The 18,884-nt window shown below is 41.6% G+C and overlaps 1 protein-coding gene across 3 annotated transcripts in view; it reads right to left on the bottom strand.

Moving 5' to 3' along the window:
- The window catches only part of ush (Zinc finger protein ush), a 57,462-nt gene that overhangs the window by 18,010 nt on the left and 20,568 nt on the right, over positions 1 to 18,884 (bottom strand). The window contains exon 1 of one of the 3 annotated variants that reach the window (XM_017089857.4): positions 404 to 763. The exons of the other annotated variants lie outside the window; for them this stretch is intronic. Within the exon in view, the coding sequence (XP_016945346.2) occupies positions 404 to 425 (22 nt within the window). The 5' untranslated portion in view covers positions 426 to 763. Of the gene's footprint in view, positions 1 to 403; positions 764 to 18,884 lie in introns of those variants that run through there. 3 annotated transcript variants of the gene reach the window in all.

Below are 18,884 nucleotides of genomic sequence, written 5' to 3'. Positions count from 1 at the left end.
TGTCTATTTCCAAGAATATTTTAAGTTTAGTTTCATCAATAACTAATGAATAACTTTAATTTAACCTCAAATGTATAATTTATAGTGCTTTTCTGGGTAAATAAACATTTTGGGAAATCCTAAGCGTTTCTAGGGAAGTGATGAATATGTTTACATCTAAACCCGATACGCAGTTGAGCTGCAATATCTTGTTTTTGACAGAAAAACGGTATAAATGTTTATTCTATGACTAAGTGTACTTCTTTACAGAGATATTATTTCATTAAATTCAATTAAGATTCCCATAAAATGGGGAAGTAATAAAAAGGGTCTCAAGGTAATTGCATTTTCTTGGTTTCTTCCTTTCCTGCATTACTCATAAGCCCCTTAGTTCCATTCGCAACTCTATTTAAATGTTTCTCACCTCTTGAGTTGCTACTGAGCATTGTTTTCTTTCTATATATAGTAATCCACTTGGCAGATAATCCAGGTTTAGTTGTTGGCCAGCTCTTTCACTTTCTCACTCGCACATGTTTTAGCTTTCGGTTTAGGCCGTACTTAAAGGGCAATTATGTTGTCACTTCTCGTGGGAATTCACTTTGACTCACTCACTGCACTACAATTATTCAAATTTTCGTTATGACGAACGAATCGTATGGTTATGGTTTTGGTATGGTATCGTATAGTGGCTCTCATTCCGTTGGGATTTGAGTTTTCTGACTACCGCGCGTACCGCTCGTGGTTGCTGCCTGCTCCGCGTTCCACAGCAAACTGAATACTCGGACCGACCGGCTGAGTGAGGCGGTGAGTAATGAAATTTTCGTGCGCCGCTGTGAGATACAGATACAACCGATACAGATACCAACCGAGCGAGCGAACTGAACTGAACCGAGTGGCAATGCGATGGGATGACGATGACGACGCAGCACAGCTGATGTTTGTTGATGCCGGGATGCCGGGCCAAAAGTTGTTTATCTTTGGGTTTCGAACTGGGATTCGTACTGGTGTGGGTATGGCTGTGGGTATGGGCTTGTGTATGGGATTCGTATCAGCAGCCGAGAAACTCTCTCGCTCGTCGCTCCGCTGGCAACTGAAATAAGATATTGCGACTGGAGCTCTGAGACTCTGGGACTCTCCGCTCTGCTCTGCTTCGGTCGACTTCCTTCGCTCGCCTCGGAATTATTCGAAACAAAAACTGATAAAGCACTGATAAGGGCGCAGCGCGGCGAGCTCTGCGCTTAGATAACATCGCAGAAACAGAACCAAAACCAACAAGCAAGCAGCCAACCAACCAGCAGCGAACGGATACACAACCAACACCACTGCAGATACAGATACAAAGATACATTCGGAGAGGGTGTGCACTGTGTGTGTGTCGGTGCGCGAGGGAGATGCTTTTCAGCGATATCGCGTCTACGGCTAATGGAATTCTGATTATTGCTTAGTGATAAGCGTTTTGTGTTTAATTGTATCTCTGTATCTGTATCTGAATGCACTGAACGAAAAGGGGTGTATGAAACACGCTTGGAAAATTGAGGTGATTTTTAAAGTATATTGTGTAGGACATAAAACCTTATATTGCATTTCGGAATAACAAAATATTTATAGAGTATAATAATAAAACCAAAACATAGTTATAAAAATTTTTTAAGTTTTAATTTATTAGTTGGGGATACAGTTTTGGGATACAGTACAATCTCAAATTAAAGTGTATTTCCTCCCGGTACAGAGAGATCTCGCACAGGTCTTCCCATCGGTTATCATTCACCTCCTCCGGCCGCATCCACATGGCCATTTCTATCTGCATCTCCATCAACTCTCCATCATCATTCTGCAGCTTTTGGCTCACGGGGCTTTTGTTCGGCGTTTTCTCGGTTCGGTTTTCCTTGCGAGAGCTTATCGCCCGACGTAGATCTATTTTTATGTTGCTTTTGCTACTCTTTCTCTCGCTCCTTCCTGGCACTCCCCATCTACATCTCGAGCGACCTCCGCCTCTGATTCCTATCGGCGTTTGGTTTATTTCCATTTCCCTGGCAACTTTGCAGATGCAAAAAAAAAAACGTTTTCTTCTTTCCCAGCGATAAAAATCGCCCGGTTTCTCCTGCTCATCCGCTCTTTCTCTCATTTCGCTCTCTGTAATCAGCTGTTGTCAGCAAGTTGCGCATGCGTTATAGTTGATATCGTAATATATAGCGAACTATACCCAAAACAACCTAGCCCACCAACCTCCCCCTGCTGATTTCGCTGTTGTCTGCTGGCAACGATTATCTCGTTTGCCATTGTTGACTTTTAATTAGATTCATTAAACGTGCCGCTTGCCGCCAATTCCCTTGCAACCCCCTTCGGTTAGCCCCTGGGTCCAAGGTTTTCAGCACGACTCAAAAAATACCCTAGATATCCATGAGATATGGAAGTTCAGGGACACATAAGTTTAGATCAACGTGAGCTTAAATGGCGGTAAATAGTATGATAAACGATGAGTCTTCAACCTTTTTATTTAATATTTGACCTAGCGCTTAAATGGTAAAGCATCTTGATATTGCGCTGGCTCCTTTACTTAAGTAATTTAATTCAAAAATGTTTACTTTAAGAAAATAGTAAGGTCTTTACAAAATTTTTATAAAATTAATCTTAATTAACAATATTTGTCCCCAAGAAGTATGCAGTAGCTTTATAAATTGAGTACCAGGACATATGACCTAGTTTCTCTGAATTTGGTATAATAAGTAAGTGCTCAAAAGTTAGATGCAAACCAATTGTTTGATTTTCTTATTGTGAAACTTCTGAATAGTCCTCCGTTTTTATTATTTTAGGTACAGGGTATACGGTTTTCGTTGTTCCTTGCGATTCCCATCAACTTAACCTTTTTTGCCTGCTTATGTGTTAGATTATATTTTCAGCAGTTTGTGGGTGTTTTTTCTGTTTCGAGCTTATGCAGCGATAAACACTTCATGCGTGAATATCTGCAAAAGGTTTTTGATAAACGCGACCGCTGCGGTTGTTTCGGGTTGTTGTTGATGTTGCTGCTGGTTGTTGTTGGTTCTTGTTGGTTGTTGCTCTACGTTGTTGGGGTGATGAACTGCCAGCACTCGCGCTCTCTCTTTCCCCCGAAAATTCGCCATCTCGTTTCGACTTTGGCAGTGGCAATTGTTTTGCAATTATGTTGCTACAAGTTGGTACATTCATACGCTTGGCTCGGTGTGTGCGTGTGTATCTATGTTTGTCATTGTTGTTACGTGCTCATTTATTGACATAAATATGAACAAATGCGACAGATCAACGTCTGCTGATTGCACTACATCGAAAAAGCGTTTTCAAGAAAATATGCTAAAAATACGAAGCAAAAACTACAACAGCAGCAGCAACAATGAGTGAATTATTACACAGAAAATATTCCAAATGCTATTTTATCTTTGCTTAAACTAAATACATACCTGGAGATTAAAAGGTAAACTTCAAAAACAATTTATCTTTCATATTGTAACCAGTACAAAATATTTTTATATAATTTTCTATTTATTTAAATGTTTTTAAATAGTAAAAACTTACTGATTGCATACCCCTTAATGTTTCAGTGTTTTTTTATGCAATTCCGATTGACGCAGCACTTGGAGGCACTCCCCCGCTTCCCTGCTGCTCCTCCTCTGACCTCGATGCCCCTGCCCCCCACACACACACACTTAAATGAACGAAAAAAAAACTCCGCTGAGAGCGCAGATGCAAGTGAGTTGATAAGAGATCCTCACGCTGATAAAAAAGCAAAAGCAGCGAGCAACTCACAGTTGTTGCTTATTTTTTGGGGTTATTTCTACTTCTACGCTGAAGCCTGGCTCTATTGCCGTCTCTCTCTGGGCGTGTATCTCCGTCTCTCTCTCGCCGTTCGTCGCTTTATTTCATTTCGTTCGCTTTTCGGGTAGATGCATCGTTAAGATTAGCACAGGCAGCATTTGTTGTTGTTGTGAAAAAAACATTTATCATGAAATAAATCTACTTAAGTTTTGTTTTTTCGTCTGCGTTTTTTTAGCCCCCTCCAACTTTATCTTCCTCGAACCTGCACGGGAAAATATTACTACATATTTAAGAAACATTTCTGATTTCAATGAGTTTTCATGTTTTGGTGAATGTTTAAGCATTTATGTTTTAAGTAAATCAACTATGGGATTTATTAGGCAATCCTATGCCATACTTTTACCACTTCATATTTATTTGAAAAATATTTTTTCCAGTGTAAAAACTGTTGCTGCTGTAACTCGAAACTCGCACATTAATATATAGCGGAAAAGAGGTTGGGGATCGGTGTTATATAATCAATGGAGTTGCTCAGTTGCTCAACTCATTTCCACCGAAAAACCCAAAAATTGTTCAACCTTGAGCTGGCTCTGTCTGTCTCTCTCTCCCCCATTTCTGTCGTCTCTTTTCCACACAGCAGGTGCTGAGCTGCTGACAGTTTCGCTTCCCATTTCCTCCCCACTTTAATTCACCCTTGGAGCCTGCATATTTATGAAGTCTGGCAGATAAGCGATGACTTCATTGTAGCGAAATTAAATCAATTAACATAAGCCAAGGTGCGAGCTAAACCACCGACCTCAGAGCCACCCCAAACCACCCACCCCGCCCCCTGGGCAGTTATCTCTGTTTTCCAGCTCGCCTCCCCCCCTCTCTCTCTCTTTCTGGGCTAATCTAGCAATCAATCAAAGTGATTTAAATTTCATACCGCGTATCTGAACCACCACCACCACCGCAATTCACAATTATGGCGACCTGAGGTGGAGCTCGAGTACAAAATATACATTTCTGAAAATCACGATTAAGAACTCAACCGAAAGCCAGGCTGAAGTTTGAGTTATTATCGGTGGAAAACAGACAAGGAGAGAGTGAGGTCTGGGTTACAAATGGAATCTGTCATAACAGATTTAAAAGACTTGTTTAAACACCCTTTTCATAGAGGAGATGGGCAAATAAGGTTCAAAATAAATTATAAATACTTAATTTAATCCTTGACCTTTTGGTATATTTTGGATTTTCCCTATTTGATAAATAGATTTTTTTTAAATTCCAGTCTTTGCTCTACTTAAAATCCATTGAGTAAGATTAGAAGACTTGGGTTAGGAGCTTAAAGTTTTTAAACATAAAATGATTTTCAAGTCCAAGTTCGATAGTTGATAATTTACCATTTTATAGTAATATCTTTGTTTCCGTCATAGAATACGAATCGCTTTTTTGATCAATCTCTTTCTACCTGCATGTGAGTCATTTATCGGGCAAAGATCGTCAATCTTTTATAGACGCAGCTCCTTTATTTTCCAGTGCCCGATCTTCATCTAGAAATGTATATTTATACCCGTGAGTAATACAAACCCCAGTGGATTTGTTTTATTGACCTCCTTTTCTGGGCCCTAGCCTTGGCTACTCCACTTCAGTGCTAGAGTCTGAGTTTCGAGTTTGCTAAGTGGTCATAAAATATGCTTAATGCATCAGGAAGCCGCCTCTATGCGGGTGCCACTGGCAAGGGCAACCCCTTAGCCCCTTTTCAACGGACACCCCTGCTCTACCTCTGCTTCTACTTCTACTTCCCTTTGCGTCCGTCGTAAAAACTCCTTATCGCGGAGTTTCGACTGCGACTTCGGCTTCCCAGTCATCCGTTGGTAAGTGCGAGATTAAAATATTGGATAAAGCGGCAGCAGAAATGCAAGGCGGGCGATAAGGAGTGGAAATGGAAACGTTCCTCGGTCGTCGTTGTTGGCGTTGTCGCCGCTCTTTCAAAAATATTTCTACGCTATCGACATCGCCGCCCTGTTTTGAATACTGGCCCTCGACTTGGGGCGAGGCTCGGTTTCTCGGTCTCTCGGTTTCTCGGCTTCTCGGGTAAGTGAGTGATAAACACGAGTTATCGCATCAATTAGTTCGGCGTCAAGTTGACGTCGTTAAAGGCAGCAAAACAAAGCCCGCAGGCAGCTCGACTCATTTTCGATTTTCAGCCAAAAGAGAGTCGCTCGCCTTTGAATGGGAAGGCGAAAGTCACGCCGGAATGCCATAAAAACCCGAGTCGCCGACCAAATCGCGGTCTGCGTCCCTTTTTGGCCTACGGACGGCCAGCCAACTGAGGTGCTGCCAACAATTTACGGCTGAATTGGGCAAGAACAGTCAGGAAAAAAGCTGGAATCGCTAGATTACAATAGTTTACAAACTGAACATGAAAACATGATTTTCGCTTTCTTACGTTTTAGGATAATGTTTAAAATTAGCAAAGGATATCCCTGTATAAGTAAGGTTTTTGAAACATAATTTTTGTTGACTATTTCATTTAAAAAATGGAAAATTATAATCGATTTTTTTTCAAACTAGTCATTAATATGCAGAATAACCTAGTATTTTTCAAATCAAAATTTTACAGATATATTTTAAATATTATTTAAAATTTCCTGACATTTTTATTTTATTTGGGAATTACAAATAAGTTTTAGTCACAAAAAATGTAAGGAACCATTTTGATGAAAATAAAATGAACTACATTTTTCAGGTATTATTAAATTTGTTTTGTATTAAAACTTTTCTTTATAAAGGCTGTAAAGTTATTTAGGCAACACTGTTGTACAAGGCAACATTCGATATTTTGAGACGAGGGCGGGACGTTGACAAGAGTGTCAATGATCCTATAACCGATATTGAGACAACGTCGCCGCCGAGGTCTCCTCTCTCTCTCATTCTCCCAGCCGGTCCCTGTATCTTTACCCTGTCGCCATACGCAAATTGAGCTGGAAAGTGGCTTGTAAAACATTAAACGTTTCTGGTCCAGTCGCCAGTCATCAAATGAGCAAATGACGCGTCCAAGGAGCGATGTGGGAGGGCCGGAGTCGGATTGGGATTCGGATTCCATTCAGATTCAGGTAGAGATGCAGATACAGCACACGCCAAAGTCCGGGCTAATTACCAGGGTGCGTCTGTCTCTGTCGAACCTCTCGTTCTCCCTCTCTTTCGGGCCCCCAGAGGGCGTCTCTTTCTTTCAGCCTCCTTGGTCCTGTCGACGGCTTCCACAGTGCGTCAAAAGATCTCGAGTGGATAACGATGACGATGACGCTCAACTGCCGACGACGACGTCGGTTATCGCAGCCGGAAGTGCCATCATAAAAGGAAGGTGCAATAAAAATATTTTACACGCCTGCCCTCTCTCTCGCACCCAGGGCCACCCTGGCGTTTTTCCTCTCTTTCTTTCCTTCCATTTGAATGGGAATACCTCTTTTGGGTGCCTGTTTGATCAGCTCAATTGGTTAGGAAATGGCTGTCAATTTGGCAGACTGTGACGAATTCGGCCATACACTTTCTCATTAAGAAAAAGTCAAGGTGAGACACATTTAAATGTTATGGTTTCCCAAAAAGATGACTTGATATAGGGAGTCTTAAATGGATTTTGCTCATAAATATGAATAAGTTTTATGGTGGCTATATAAGGTACGACCCTTTTTTTTTAATTTATTAATAAAATAATGATTAAATTAAATGTTACGACAGAATCATTTTATATTCCTGCCTATTAAGATTTGTTTGAATTTCTAAAAAACTGTTTTTTTTTTTAATTTGGTCTTATAAAGATACTTTTTAAGGTTCTGGCTACCTCCTTTAGTTGATGTACCCTATGCTCATACAGTTTCTGAGGCAACTTTTCCCTGATTCACTACCGATTCTGATTCCTGCACACATGCAGGCCACATGTAACATGCTCAGATGTGAGATGACAACGGCGACGACGAAGGCCTCATCGGAAATGTTGCTCTATGCAGCCTTATCAGCTGGCATTCCATTCCTGGTGCTCCTTCACAGTTCCCAGTTCCCATTGTTGACTGCTCCTGCTTCCTTGCCTCCTCTTCCTGTTCTTCTCTTCCATATGTGTGGTGGGTTAAAAGGAAAGATATCAGGGGCACAGGAGGAATTGTCTCGAATCTCTGACTCATGCCCGAAAAGTGTTTTTGGGTCGCACCATAAAAATCATAACAGTTTATGTGCTGTGCGCCCCGAAGCCCCAAAGAGGACTCATCATCGTTCGCCCCTCCATTCAGGGAACTCAGAGAGAGATTCCCATCAGCGAAAGTTGTGGTCAAATAAAAAAGCATTTGTCCTGCGTAGTAAATGACCCGTCCAAAGGGGGGAGTTCAAGGTTCAACTTTCAAGGATAATAACAATTTTCGTAAATTACAAATTACTCATGGAGGGAGTTGTGCTTTTAGTTGTGCGTGAATGTTTTCCTTGTACAACTGAGGGGACATAAGTAGTTTAGTATCTTTTTAATTAATTTGTAGCACTCTGAAGATGAATAAGAAACCTTAAGAAGCAGATATAAATAATTATAGTAATAGTCTCAGTATGTTACCGAATTAAGGATGCAACCTTACTTCGGCAGCCCTATTTATTTGACCCCGGTTGTAAATAAGTCATGTTCATTAAAGCAAACTCGGACACGCACACACATAAATCGCTTATCCTTTATCCTGTTGCTGGTTTGGTTGCTGTGTGTGTATTTGGGTGAGCTGGGTGTCTGTTCCAGGATGATAAATCCTCATCCGACTCTGCGGCCAGTGGACTGCAGCCGGCTAAATGACAAACTGCAAGGAGGCAGGACCAAAAACAAAACACCAGCGCACGCAGGACAACGCAGCTGATAAGGAAAGTTGTGCCGAGAGGGAGTGACTCAAAGCGTTTGTCTCAGTGTAGCGAGCGGGCCATTAAATTGACAAAATACCAACACAGTGTGGGTATTTTCAGGGGGAAGAGGCAGGGGAGGTCGGCCACAAAAAGGACATTCCTCAGAAGCGACAGAAAAAGCGAGAGCGAGATAGGGGGCAGCGCCATATTTTATATTTTACATTCTTATCGCAAAACTCTCACTCAGCCATTCCGTTTGGGCTGGAGGTTAAAAGGGGGTTGGAGTGGGCTGGCTGTGGCGGAGAAAGCAAGCCAGGGAAAGGGAGAGAGATAGAGAAGCCGAGACAGAGAGGGAAAACAGTAGCTGGAGAACTGATAACACCCGCGCTAATGGGACCAAACAATGCCAAATGGAGCAACGCAGCAGAACAGCACAGAGGCGATGCACACAACCACAGCAACCCACCCCGCCCACCGCCCACCTCCCACACAACAAGGACACACAACACAGCAACAACAACAACAATCGGGAGCAGCAGTCCCACCCAAAACTGGGCTGGGCCGTCTTATCTATGGCCATCAATCAGGCGAGCAGCGAGCGGCGATAAGCAAAAAGATTTTAAATGGAGTGCACACAGCCAACGAGAGAAAAGGAGAAAAGCAGGGGAGAAAACGAGAGAGAGAGAGGTGGGGAGGCATGGGGACACACACTGAACGAAAAAGTGTTGTCAAAGACTTTCTTAGATGGCCTCGTATTCGTTTATCCTTATTATAACCTGTAGATAGAGCATTACTGAATGTAATAACAGATGTAATATTAATAATAAGAAGTTCCGATGTAAAATTATTTTCCATTAAAAAGACATATTAGAGTATGGACAGTTACTTGGATAGTAATTTATGATATTTGTTTTTAAAGATATTACTCAAAGTAATTTAAATGAATTATCGCTATTTTTCATTAAGGACTATTTATATTAGGAAGTAATGGTAAAGATATTACAATTTACACTTTTTAAGGAATTGTGTAGGTGGTAATAATCCATAATCCATAATTCAATATATTTCATAATAAATACACAGTACTTTCTCCCAGTGCCTTAGCAGGGGCAGCCCCCTTTTAACTGCCCCATTTCCCCCGTCCTCCGATGTCAGGAGCGCATCTCTGGGCGGGAATTGGGTGGCGATGGTAGGGTTTTGTCCTACGACTGCTGGCAGAGATAAGCGAAGCTCAAACTGAATGCAGACAAAGGGGCGGGAACGGAAGTGGGGGAGTGGAGCGGCGCGATAGTTCCTGGCCAGGTGATGCCACCCACTTTTGTGACCCAACCCCTTGGTGATTCAGTGAATTTCATTTTCTGCTCGCGGCCCACGAATATTTTCACTTGCCGTTGGTGGCGTTGTCGTTATCAGTTCGCCCAGCTTTTGCTCCCGAGGATGTGAGGGGAGGGAGGGGGGTTGGGAAGGACGCGACAGGACACTGAAGGCAGTTGCTTATCACACACTCTCACACACACACACACACACACAGAGGAACTGGTGTTAACCATACGCCAGAAGCATCAGAGCAGCATAAAGCAATCGCGGCAGCAGGACAGAAACAATGACAACCAGTTGACAACCCTACTGTACAGCAACCCTGCCCCCTCCCACATTTTGTAATCAAGGCTCTTTCAGTGTTGGAAAATGCGCAATTTTGCATTGAATGAAATGAAATTGTTAAATGAAATGATTCGCCTCCCATTCAAAGGCGACGCTTTTATGCATTCACCAATTGATTTCAGCCACGCCCACCGCCCCCTTCCGCTATCAGGACACGCCCCCTTTGGCCTCTCTAGCGCCTTTACTTAATTAACTGAAGTGAAAATGGCGCCTGCATGGAAACTGATAAACAAACATTTTTCGGCCTCGATGGCAGGACCAAAAGACCCAGGAAAATTCCCATTGTGGCCAAAACAGAAAGTGGGGGGTTTGGATAGTTCGGATAGTAGGGGTAGTTCCACTGCTTATCGCTGTGTTTGGAATGTGCCAAGCCATTCGAGGCTCGACATCCAGGCAGCAGCAGTGGAGATAAGGCCCCGAAATAGCAGAGCAGAACCGAAAACGGGGAATAGGAGTAGGAACTCCCAGGCCTAGTTCTACATATCGCTGGTTAAGGAGGGTGCTCAGTGGGCTAGAGGGTCCAGAGGTCCTGTTCGTTGCGTGTGCGATACCAAAAATACACACAGGAACTCAGGTGTAAGGAGTGAGCGTGGGGTGAGGAACACTTTGGGGTGAACCAACAATACGAAAAGCCCATGTTATCTTAAAGGGGCGGGCGGGCGCCAGTTCTCGAGTTCTGTATTAGACAGGTGGTAACACTAGCTCGCTTTCAAGCATAACCCTACCTCACACCTTATAATAGGGGTTGAAGGGTAAAGAGGAAAGTAAATATACAATAACATTACGTTATTAGCTGAAGTATTGTTTGTTTTATACATTGATATTTAGAACTTTCTAGTCAAGGATAACATTTTGCATAAAAACAAACTAATAGATTATTGGAGTCAACAAATAACAGTGATAACTAAAATTCAATTTACCCATGTATGTATATACCAGCAATGAACCTACTTTTATCTTAAAAGATAAAATCTAGTCCTTCCTACAATAAATTTCAATTTAAATACTTTTAAAGTCATTAAGGAATTTCTCAATAAATGAACCATTCATTATTTTAGGAATTTGATACAAATGTTACTATAAATGACGCTTGTTCTAGCTCCAACAAGAGAGTATGAAAACTCTTGGCATCCTTTTCGTCCTGTGCTCTCTCCGCACACACACACTCCACTCCGCGTAGCGCGTTTGTGTGTGTTGCCTTGTGTGTGGCGAAACAGGAGCGCAGAAATCCAGGGACGATATCGGCTGGCTGCAGATACATTTGTATCTGTATCTTGCAGATGCCGAAGCGAAGCTCATTGTGTGCGTACTTCGCTTGTTGCTCTTAACCACGCGCGAATGTTTGGCAAATACTTGGCTGACCCAGATTACGCAATCGGCAAGGGGGGTTGGGGGGCCGCAGGAGATATGGCGGTGGGGTCAGGTGTGCGAGTCCGAGATATAGAATCTGCAGACTCGCCTGCTGCTCCGATATGGGCTCTGCATACCCCCGACTATAACCCGGGGAAGGAGAGCGAGCGAGAGGGTCCGAGGGGCAGCGGTTCGATAGCGATATCTATCCATAATAGCACGTGCAACTCTCGCGAATTCATAAACACCGACCGAGATTAAGCGGCGAGCTCAGCTGTTCCAGCTTATCAATCGAGTCTTATCACCACCTGCAGCTGCAGCTGAGTATCTGAACAAGTTGCTCAAGAAAAACGTACATGAAGCTAATAAGCAGCTGAAGGTAAATGGGATAATTAGATAGACGGCACATCGATTCCACAACACAGAGAGAAAAGTCTGGGTAGGTATCTACATAATATGGAGGCGCATTTTACTTAAAACATCAACTTGTCAAATTTGGTTTCTTTGGACATAAAATTTTTGGTATATTTATTTGATTACACATTTTCAAAGAGCTTTCCTGCTGTTATATATTACATTTAACATTTAACAACATTTATTTCAAATACATTTTTTCCAATGTATCTATTTCCGATTTCCTCCTTCGTCCCACAAATTTGGCTCGCTGCGAGCAACATTTAATGATGATTGCCCCTGATTGATAACATTTATTGCGATTCGCATTTCTCTGCCCTTTACCCCCATGTCTCCCTTTTCCAACATACAGAACATACATATATTTGTACGTATATATTCTCGTTCATTTTTGGTCTGCAAAATTGTGGTTTATTTCTGGTGACTAGTCGCTGTGGTCGATGCCATTTGCTGATAGCTCTGATGGATTCTTTGATGATAAGCCCTGCTTCTTTTTCAGCTGACAGCAGCCAAATCCCAGACCACAATTAATGCCTGAATAATTCATCAATCGATTCGAGAAAGTTCGGCGCGTGACAAATTGGAAAAGTGAATAGTAAATAGCGAAAGGATAGTTATTCGCTTTTCCCTTTCTTTATTGCCATCTCAAGATCAAGTTACTACATTCTCATTACCTCTTCATTCACTTTTTGTCGGATCGCTTAGATTCAGTTACGATCCAACTGAGATCCATCCAAGTCTCGTTATGGGCGCTATAAAGCTGCATGGTTTCCAACTTAATGCAGATAGGGAGAAAATACCAAATGCGATTTCATTTACGACCCTGACCATAACTTATGCACATATTTGTGACTTTATTTGGGTCCCAGCCCCGGCCCCTCCCATAATTCGATTTGGGATTGGGGTGTTGGATTACGATTACGCATGGAGAGGTATTGAGTATCGCTTAATATTGATGAGGCTGCTGGGGGCCAGAGATGCCGGAAAATGGTAATGGGAATCGAGTTGGCGCCCCATGACTAAATAACTAAATGTGCCATGCGAGCAAACAGAGTCATAAACTTCTGCTTTATGACCATGGCATGCACACACTCTCAAACACTGTGGGCTTACCTATACCAAGGTGTATCGGCTACAGTTGCGGTCAAATTACTGGGGTTGCTTCAAACCTTGTAAAATAAAGTTCTACGAAAAGTTATAGATTATTTTAAGAGAGATAAGAGAGATATTATGCCACTTCATGTATTTTTAAAACATTTTTAAATTGCCTATAATATTGTGCTATTATATATATTATATCAATGTTCCTAGAATCAAAGACACCACCTTGAGTACTATTATTTTGACCACTGTTGCACCTGGTTGTATTGGTACATATATCGTCTGTCTATCGGGTGAACAGCGCGCTTTGGGTTATATATCGACTATCGCTGGGCTAAGATCTTCCCCCACCCCCCTCATTTCCCTGAAAAGCCGAAACGAGTTATCGCTTAGTTGGCATCTCTTACTCCACCCCACCACCCCCCAAACCCCACTTTCTGTGCTACCAGCAGGATATTTGCCAATAAAAGCAAAAACGAAAACTTTTTATAGACACGCACACACACTAACACAGATAGGAACTCACTCACTCGCACAGGCACACACACCATTTGGGGCAGACCTTATCAATCAATCTTAATTAATCACAAGCAAAGATCGCATAAAACCGAAAGGAATGGGGCAGGAGATTGTGTGCATGCCACACAGGTGCCCGAATCGGAAAAAAACAAAAAGTTCGTCATCGTCGGCTACAAATCGATGAGCAAACAAAATCCGCTCGCTGTTGGGTCTCAGTTTCAGATACAGTTCTGGTTTAGAATTGGACTAAAGTTAAATTTAATAAAAAACGTAGTGAAAAGGGGGGAAAGTTAGGGGGTGATTCCACTTATAGTCGCACATAATTCATTTCATATTATAGTTCCTCAAGTTTAATTATCTTCTTGAGGTTTTTATGGCGTATAATAGCAATGAAAAAAAAGGAAAAGGAAATTGAATAACAATATTGTTCAAAATTGTTGTATAACTTTTTTTTCAAACGGATTTCTGTTGAGCCCTGGTTCTTTATAAGTTCTTTAAAATGTTTCGGCTCATTATTAGTGATCTTGAAATTTAATCAGAATTGATACCTGGATTCATTGCAATACTGTTTCAGTATTAAGAGAACTCATTGATTTCTGGAATTCCTTAGGGTGGTTTATTTTTTCGAGTGTTTCTTATCTCATTCCGGAGTGAAACAAAAGGCAAAAGCAGCGAATCAAGGTATTCCTGGTCTGTATTTCCCTGTGCCCTCTTCCTTTCCCCATTCTTCAACCGACTTTCTGCCACACCTGCCCCAGTTTTTCTGGGTGAGCCAAAAGCGAACGGACTTTTATCAACTGCCGCCGTCGCCGCCGCCGTCGCAGCGATAATGAAGACGCCAGCGCCATCAGTTTTGGAATAAGGAACATCAACGGGGGAATCTCGTTTAACCTGCCCCGCCCCTCGGAACTTCGAACTCGGAACCCCCTTGGAAGTTCCTCAAACAAAAGCCGCCGTCGCCTTTGTGGTTTTGCCTTGAAGCGCCACTCGAGCGCCACTTAGATGAGATGTCTTGATGTCTTGGCGGGGATATCGCCCCCAAACCCCCTTCTTCTGCCCCCTGGCTTATCGCAGCCAACGAAAAAAGAAGAAAATTTCATTAAAATGATTTATGGAAATGCAAAGCCCGTTCGATTCCGATCGGAATGTGTACATATATAGAGGGCTTCTATCTGTGGGCAGGTGACAAATGGTTGCATTTAGTGCGGTTCTAACTTTTGCCCATAATTAATTACAATTTAGTTTATTAACCACCAAAGTTGCGTGGGGCAGAAGGGCAGGTTTGATGTATCGACGGTGATAAAGTTGACAAATTTTGCTTTTAAGCTTAGGCTAATGAGGCTACCCGAAATGGGGGAGTGAGATAGGGACAGTGATTCCCAGCCCATGAACGAGCACAAAATGCCAACTCAGCTGTGACGACAAATCAAAAACCCAAAAAATAAGCAAAAGGATCAAGGCCCAAAGCACTAGCTGAATCAGCAAAGTTAGCAAAGGCAGAGATTCTAGATGTCTGCCGAAATATTAAAACATTATAATTCCGCTTATCACAGCTGGAAAATCGCATTTAAAAGCGCGCAACTTTCCATAAACAAAGAAAGGAGGAAATAATGAGACAGGATATGGGCATAAAGCGAAGAAAGTACAGCAAGGCAGTCAAGTGAAAGCGCCAAATGAGAACAATATGCAAAGTCAACTTAAGAAAACTGATGGGAAAATACTCAACTGGTAGAAAAGAAACTTTAAATTATTCTAAAATTAATCAATACTACATAAAGGCCCAGCGATCAAAAAACGCATTTGTTTACTTGCTTTGACATAACTAGTTGGGAATTATTGCGCACAAGTGCTGGTAAGCGTCGAAGAGCCTTTTTCAAACTAGGATTTTTGTTTTCTATTTAAATTAAAAAACAAATGAAATAAATATTTCCAATGAAAGGCAGTTTTTTCAAGTCCAATTCTGTAATCTCAGACACCCATCTCTTTTCCTCCAAATGTATCTGTATCTCAACTTGAGCTTTCTGCCCCCATGTTTGTGTTTTTGTTGAGATTCGCGACCGGCATTGAACAGGCGCCCAGAAATCGCAGAAAGACGAGCCAGGGAACCCGGCTAAAGAACCCCAGACGAAACGGAGCGATATTCCGAAAAAAGGCAAAATAAAAAGGCAACAAAGAAACCAAAACGAATGGAAAAGGAGCCGTGTATATGTGTTTGTGTATCTGTGTATGTTGTGTGAAGCACGCAAATAAAAACAGCCTCAAAGATAAACAACAACATGCACAAACGAAGGCAAAAAGCCGGCAAAAGAGAGAGAGAGAGAGAGTCCCCAAAAAGAGAGAGAGAAGCAGGTGGGGGCAATCGTTAAGTATTAACAAACAAACAAACAACCCAGCAAACAAAACAAGTACAACAACTGCTGGTAAACAAGCAAACAAACACACACACACACAGAAGCAACAACAAATATTTATTCCTCACCTGGAAAAAAATAAACACCAATAAAGGTGTCCAGTGAGAAAGAGAGGGAATATTTAGGGATGAAAGAGATGGGGCACTAGCTGAACTCGTGTTTTGTTTTTATTTCGGGTAATGCTCGCTCTCCTTCCTTTTTCCTCAAAAACCATTCAGATAAGAATATTTTCAGTCCACGTCCAGCTGATAAATCATTAGTAAGCCAAGGGGAGGGGGGTTCTTGGGTTTGGACAGGACTTAGCCACCTCAGGACTTTCCCAATATTTCGCCAACTAAGCAACATTATTAAGCTTTCTCAACTCTCTAACTTTCTTAATCGCAATCCCGTATCCCCCCATAGCATAATTCATGACTCGAAAATCCAGCTAAATATAGTGAATATTCCTAAACGGCGTCACAAAGTAGTGGTTCTACTTCTTATCCTTTTCCGAAGAGCCAACAAAATTTTATGAAACGTAAAACGGCGATAAGAAAGCCGAGTCAGCATTGCACTGAGAAAAATATGCATGAAAACTAACTTGTTGCGTTTTGATGATAATAAAAATAATTTTTACCATTTAATTATTATGTTGGAAACGGAAAAGTTGACTATTTGATATATTTTAACATCTTATTTAAGTTACATTAAATGGAAATGCGGTTGTAGTTTGTTAAGAAATTTTATCAGGGGCACTTAAATTTTTTTGTAATAAAAGTAACGTTTCGTTTTAAGGAACCTCATAGGTACAATTTTAGATTATCGAAAAATGTAGATTATAATTTTGATTTTATACCTTATCAAGAGTTATATACTAATTGATGTTAAGCTGATTTCTCAACCTCCGAGGATATCTTAATTTCCAACCGTGTATCGATTGCATCCTCCTGCACACAAAAACACTCACATATAGGGATACAGCAGGGAGGCAAAGCCAGGATGCAAGGCAGTCGGCTATTATGCATTGTCATTACGAGTTGATTACGAAGTTTTAGGACGAGGATGCGGCTGAGGGGCCAGAAGGACGGGCGGGGGAGGACTTGTTGTTGCTGCAGCAGGCAGCCGGCAAAAATGATACATTTTAATGCGAATCTTGATAGTGCCACAGAGATTGCTCCGTATAAAAAGGGGGCGGAGGTGGCGGGGCGAAGACTTACGGCAGGAGGAGGCAGATGCACATGCTGTGGCAAATGCACACTGCTCGGAGTGCGATAAGCATTCTCCTTCCTCGCAGGCTGCTCATTCGTGTGACAGCTGAAGAAGTTGTAAGCAAACTGAGATTCGGTGGCTGGGAAGGGAAAAGGACCAGGACGAGGGGCAAGGGAGCCAAGTGGGGCTAAGGAAATGTCTGCAATCACTTGAATATTGCATTAACAGGCACGTAAAGCACTCGTACACTCGCACACTCGCACACAGTGATGCAGACATGATTCGCGCTATAAAGACGTCGAAAAGTTTGCAGTTTTCAGTTTTCAGTTTTCAGTTTGCCCACCCAAAAAGTTGCCAAACGCTGCGTATACGTAATGCAAAATTGCTCATACGCCACGCGGCCCTATCTGTGTGTGCGCAACGTGATTTCCTGCAGGAAAAGACGGCAAGTAGGATGCAAAATGCTTGCAACTAACTGATAATTCGCACACCAGAAGTAGAAGCTGCCAGCGCTAACAGCCGGCATCGGGATTAAATTTTGATAATTCGTTAGAATTTTTGAGTTAGGGAGTATAAATTATTAATCAGTACAGGTTGTAATAATACACCGATTTACACTAACCAAAATTTTAGATCGAAAACGTTGTAATACAATTTAGTCAGTCTCCATCTTAAATGGAAAAATTATTTGTTAAATTCTAATCAGCTTACCCCAAAACCATATAATATGTGTATAACGTTTATTCACCAACCTGTAAAGAGAAAAAACATTTTAAATTAACTATTTGTGTTGATTAATATTACTTTCTAATATTAAAAAAAAAAATCATAACATAACATTTAAAAACTGATTTGTTTGTGCTCCGCTAATTATTAAACATCAAGTACAAGACACATCGATACATTTTAGAAATTCCATACGTAGCTCATTAAAATCGCATTTGATTCTAGCTCGTTTATCGTGATCTGCTTTTCGTATATATATTTTTTCAAAATAACTAAAAAGCTAATCAGCTGATGAGATTCCGAGATTTGTGCAATGGGATAACAAGCTTTTAAGTTGGGGGCTTTGGAGATGGGGGCAAACATTTCATGTTCAACAAAGTTGAGGTTGGCAAATCATTAAATGAGATCTAGAGCGAAGCTCGTTACGTGGTCCAACTAATTACACATGGCCAGCAAAAACACACACACAGAAATATAAACATCTATATGGGCGGGTATCAAATCGAACTATAACAACCACCCCTCGCCCCCTGCCCATGGAGCCACTCTAATTACTCGATGATATCGGCATACATTTTATTTAAATTCAATTTACATCACCAAACAATTGCGAATTGTTGATCAAATTGCAATTTAGAAACGAGAATTCATAATTTTTACCCTGGCCCCGTACAAAAATAGGCCTACCATTAAGCCCACTGATGTGTAAACTGAAAAACTTTGATAATATTGTCAGCGTTTTCAATTTGCGCATAACACACAAAACCAAATCCAATGCGGCCAACGTCACCAGCAGCCACGCCCACACATTCTAGCCGGGCTAGAATGAACAATCCATCCCAAAAACAAAAAAAAAGAAAATAAATAAAGGAACGAAGGGGAAAACAAAGCGAGGCG

This window comes from Drosophila suzukii, chromosome 2L (genome assembly GCF_043229965.1).
Source record: "Drosophila suzukii chromosome 2L, CBGP_Dsuzu_IsoJpt1.0, whole genome shotgun sequence".
NCBI lineage: Eukaryota > Metazoa > Arthropoda > Insecta > Diptera > Drosophilidae > Drosophila > Drosophila suzukii.
The sequence above is the reverse complement of the archived record's forward strand: the minus strand, read 5'-3'. Positions and strand labels throughout refer to the sequence as shown.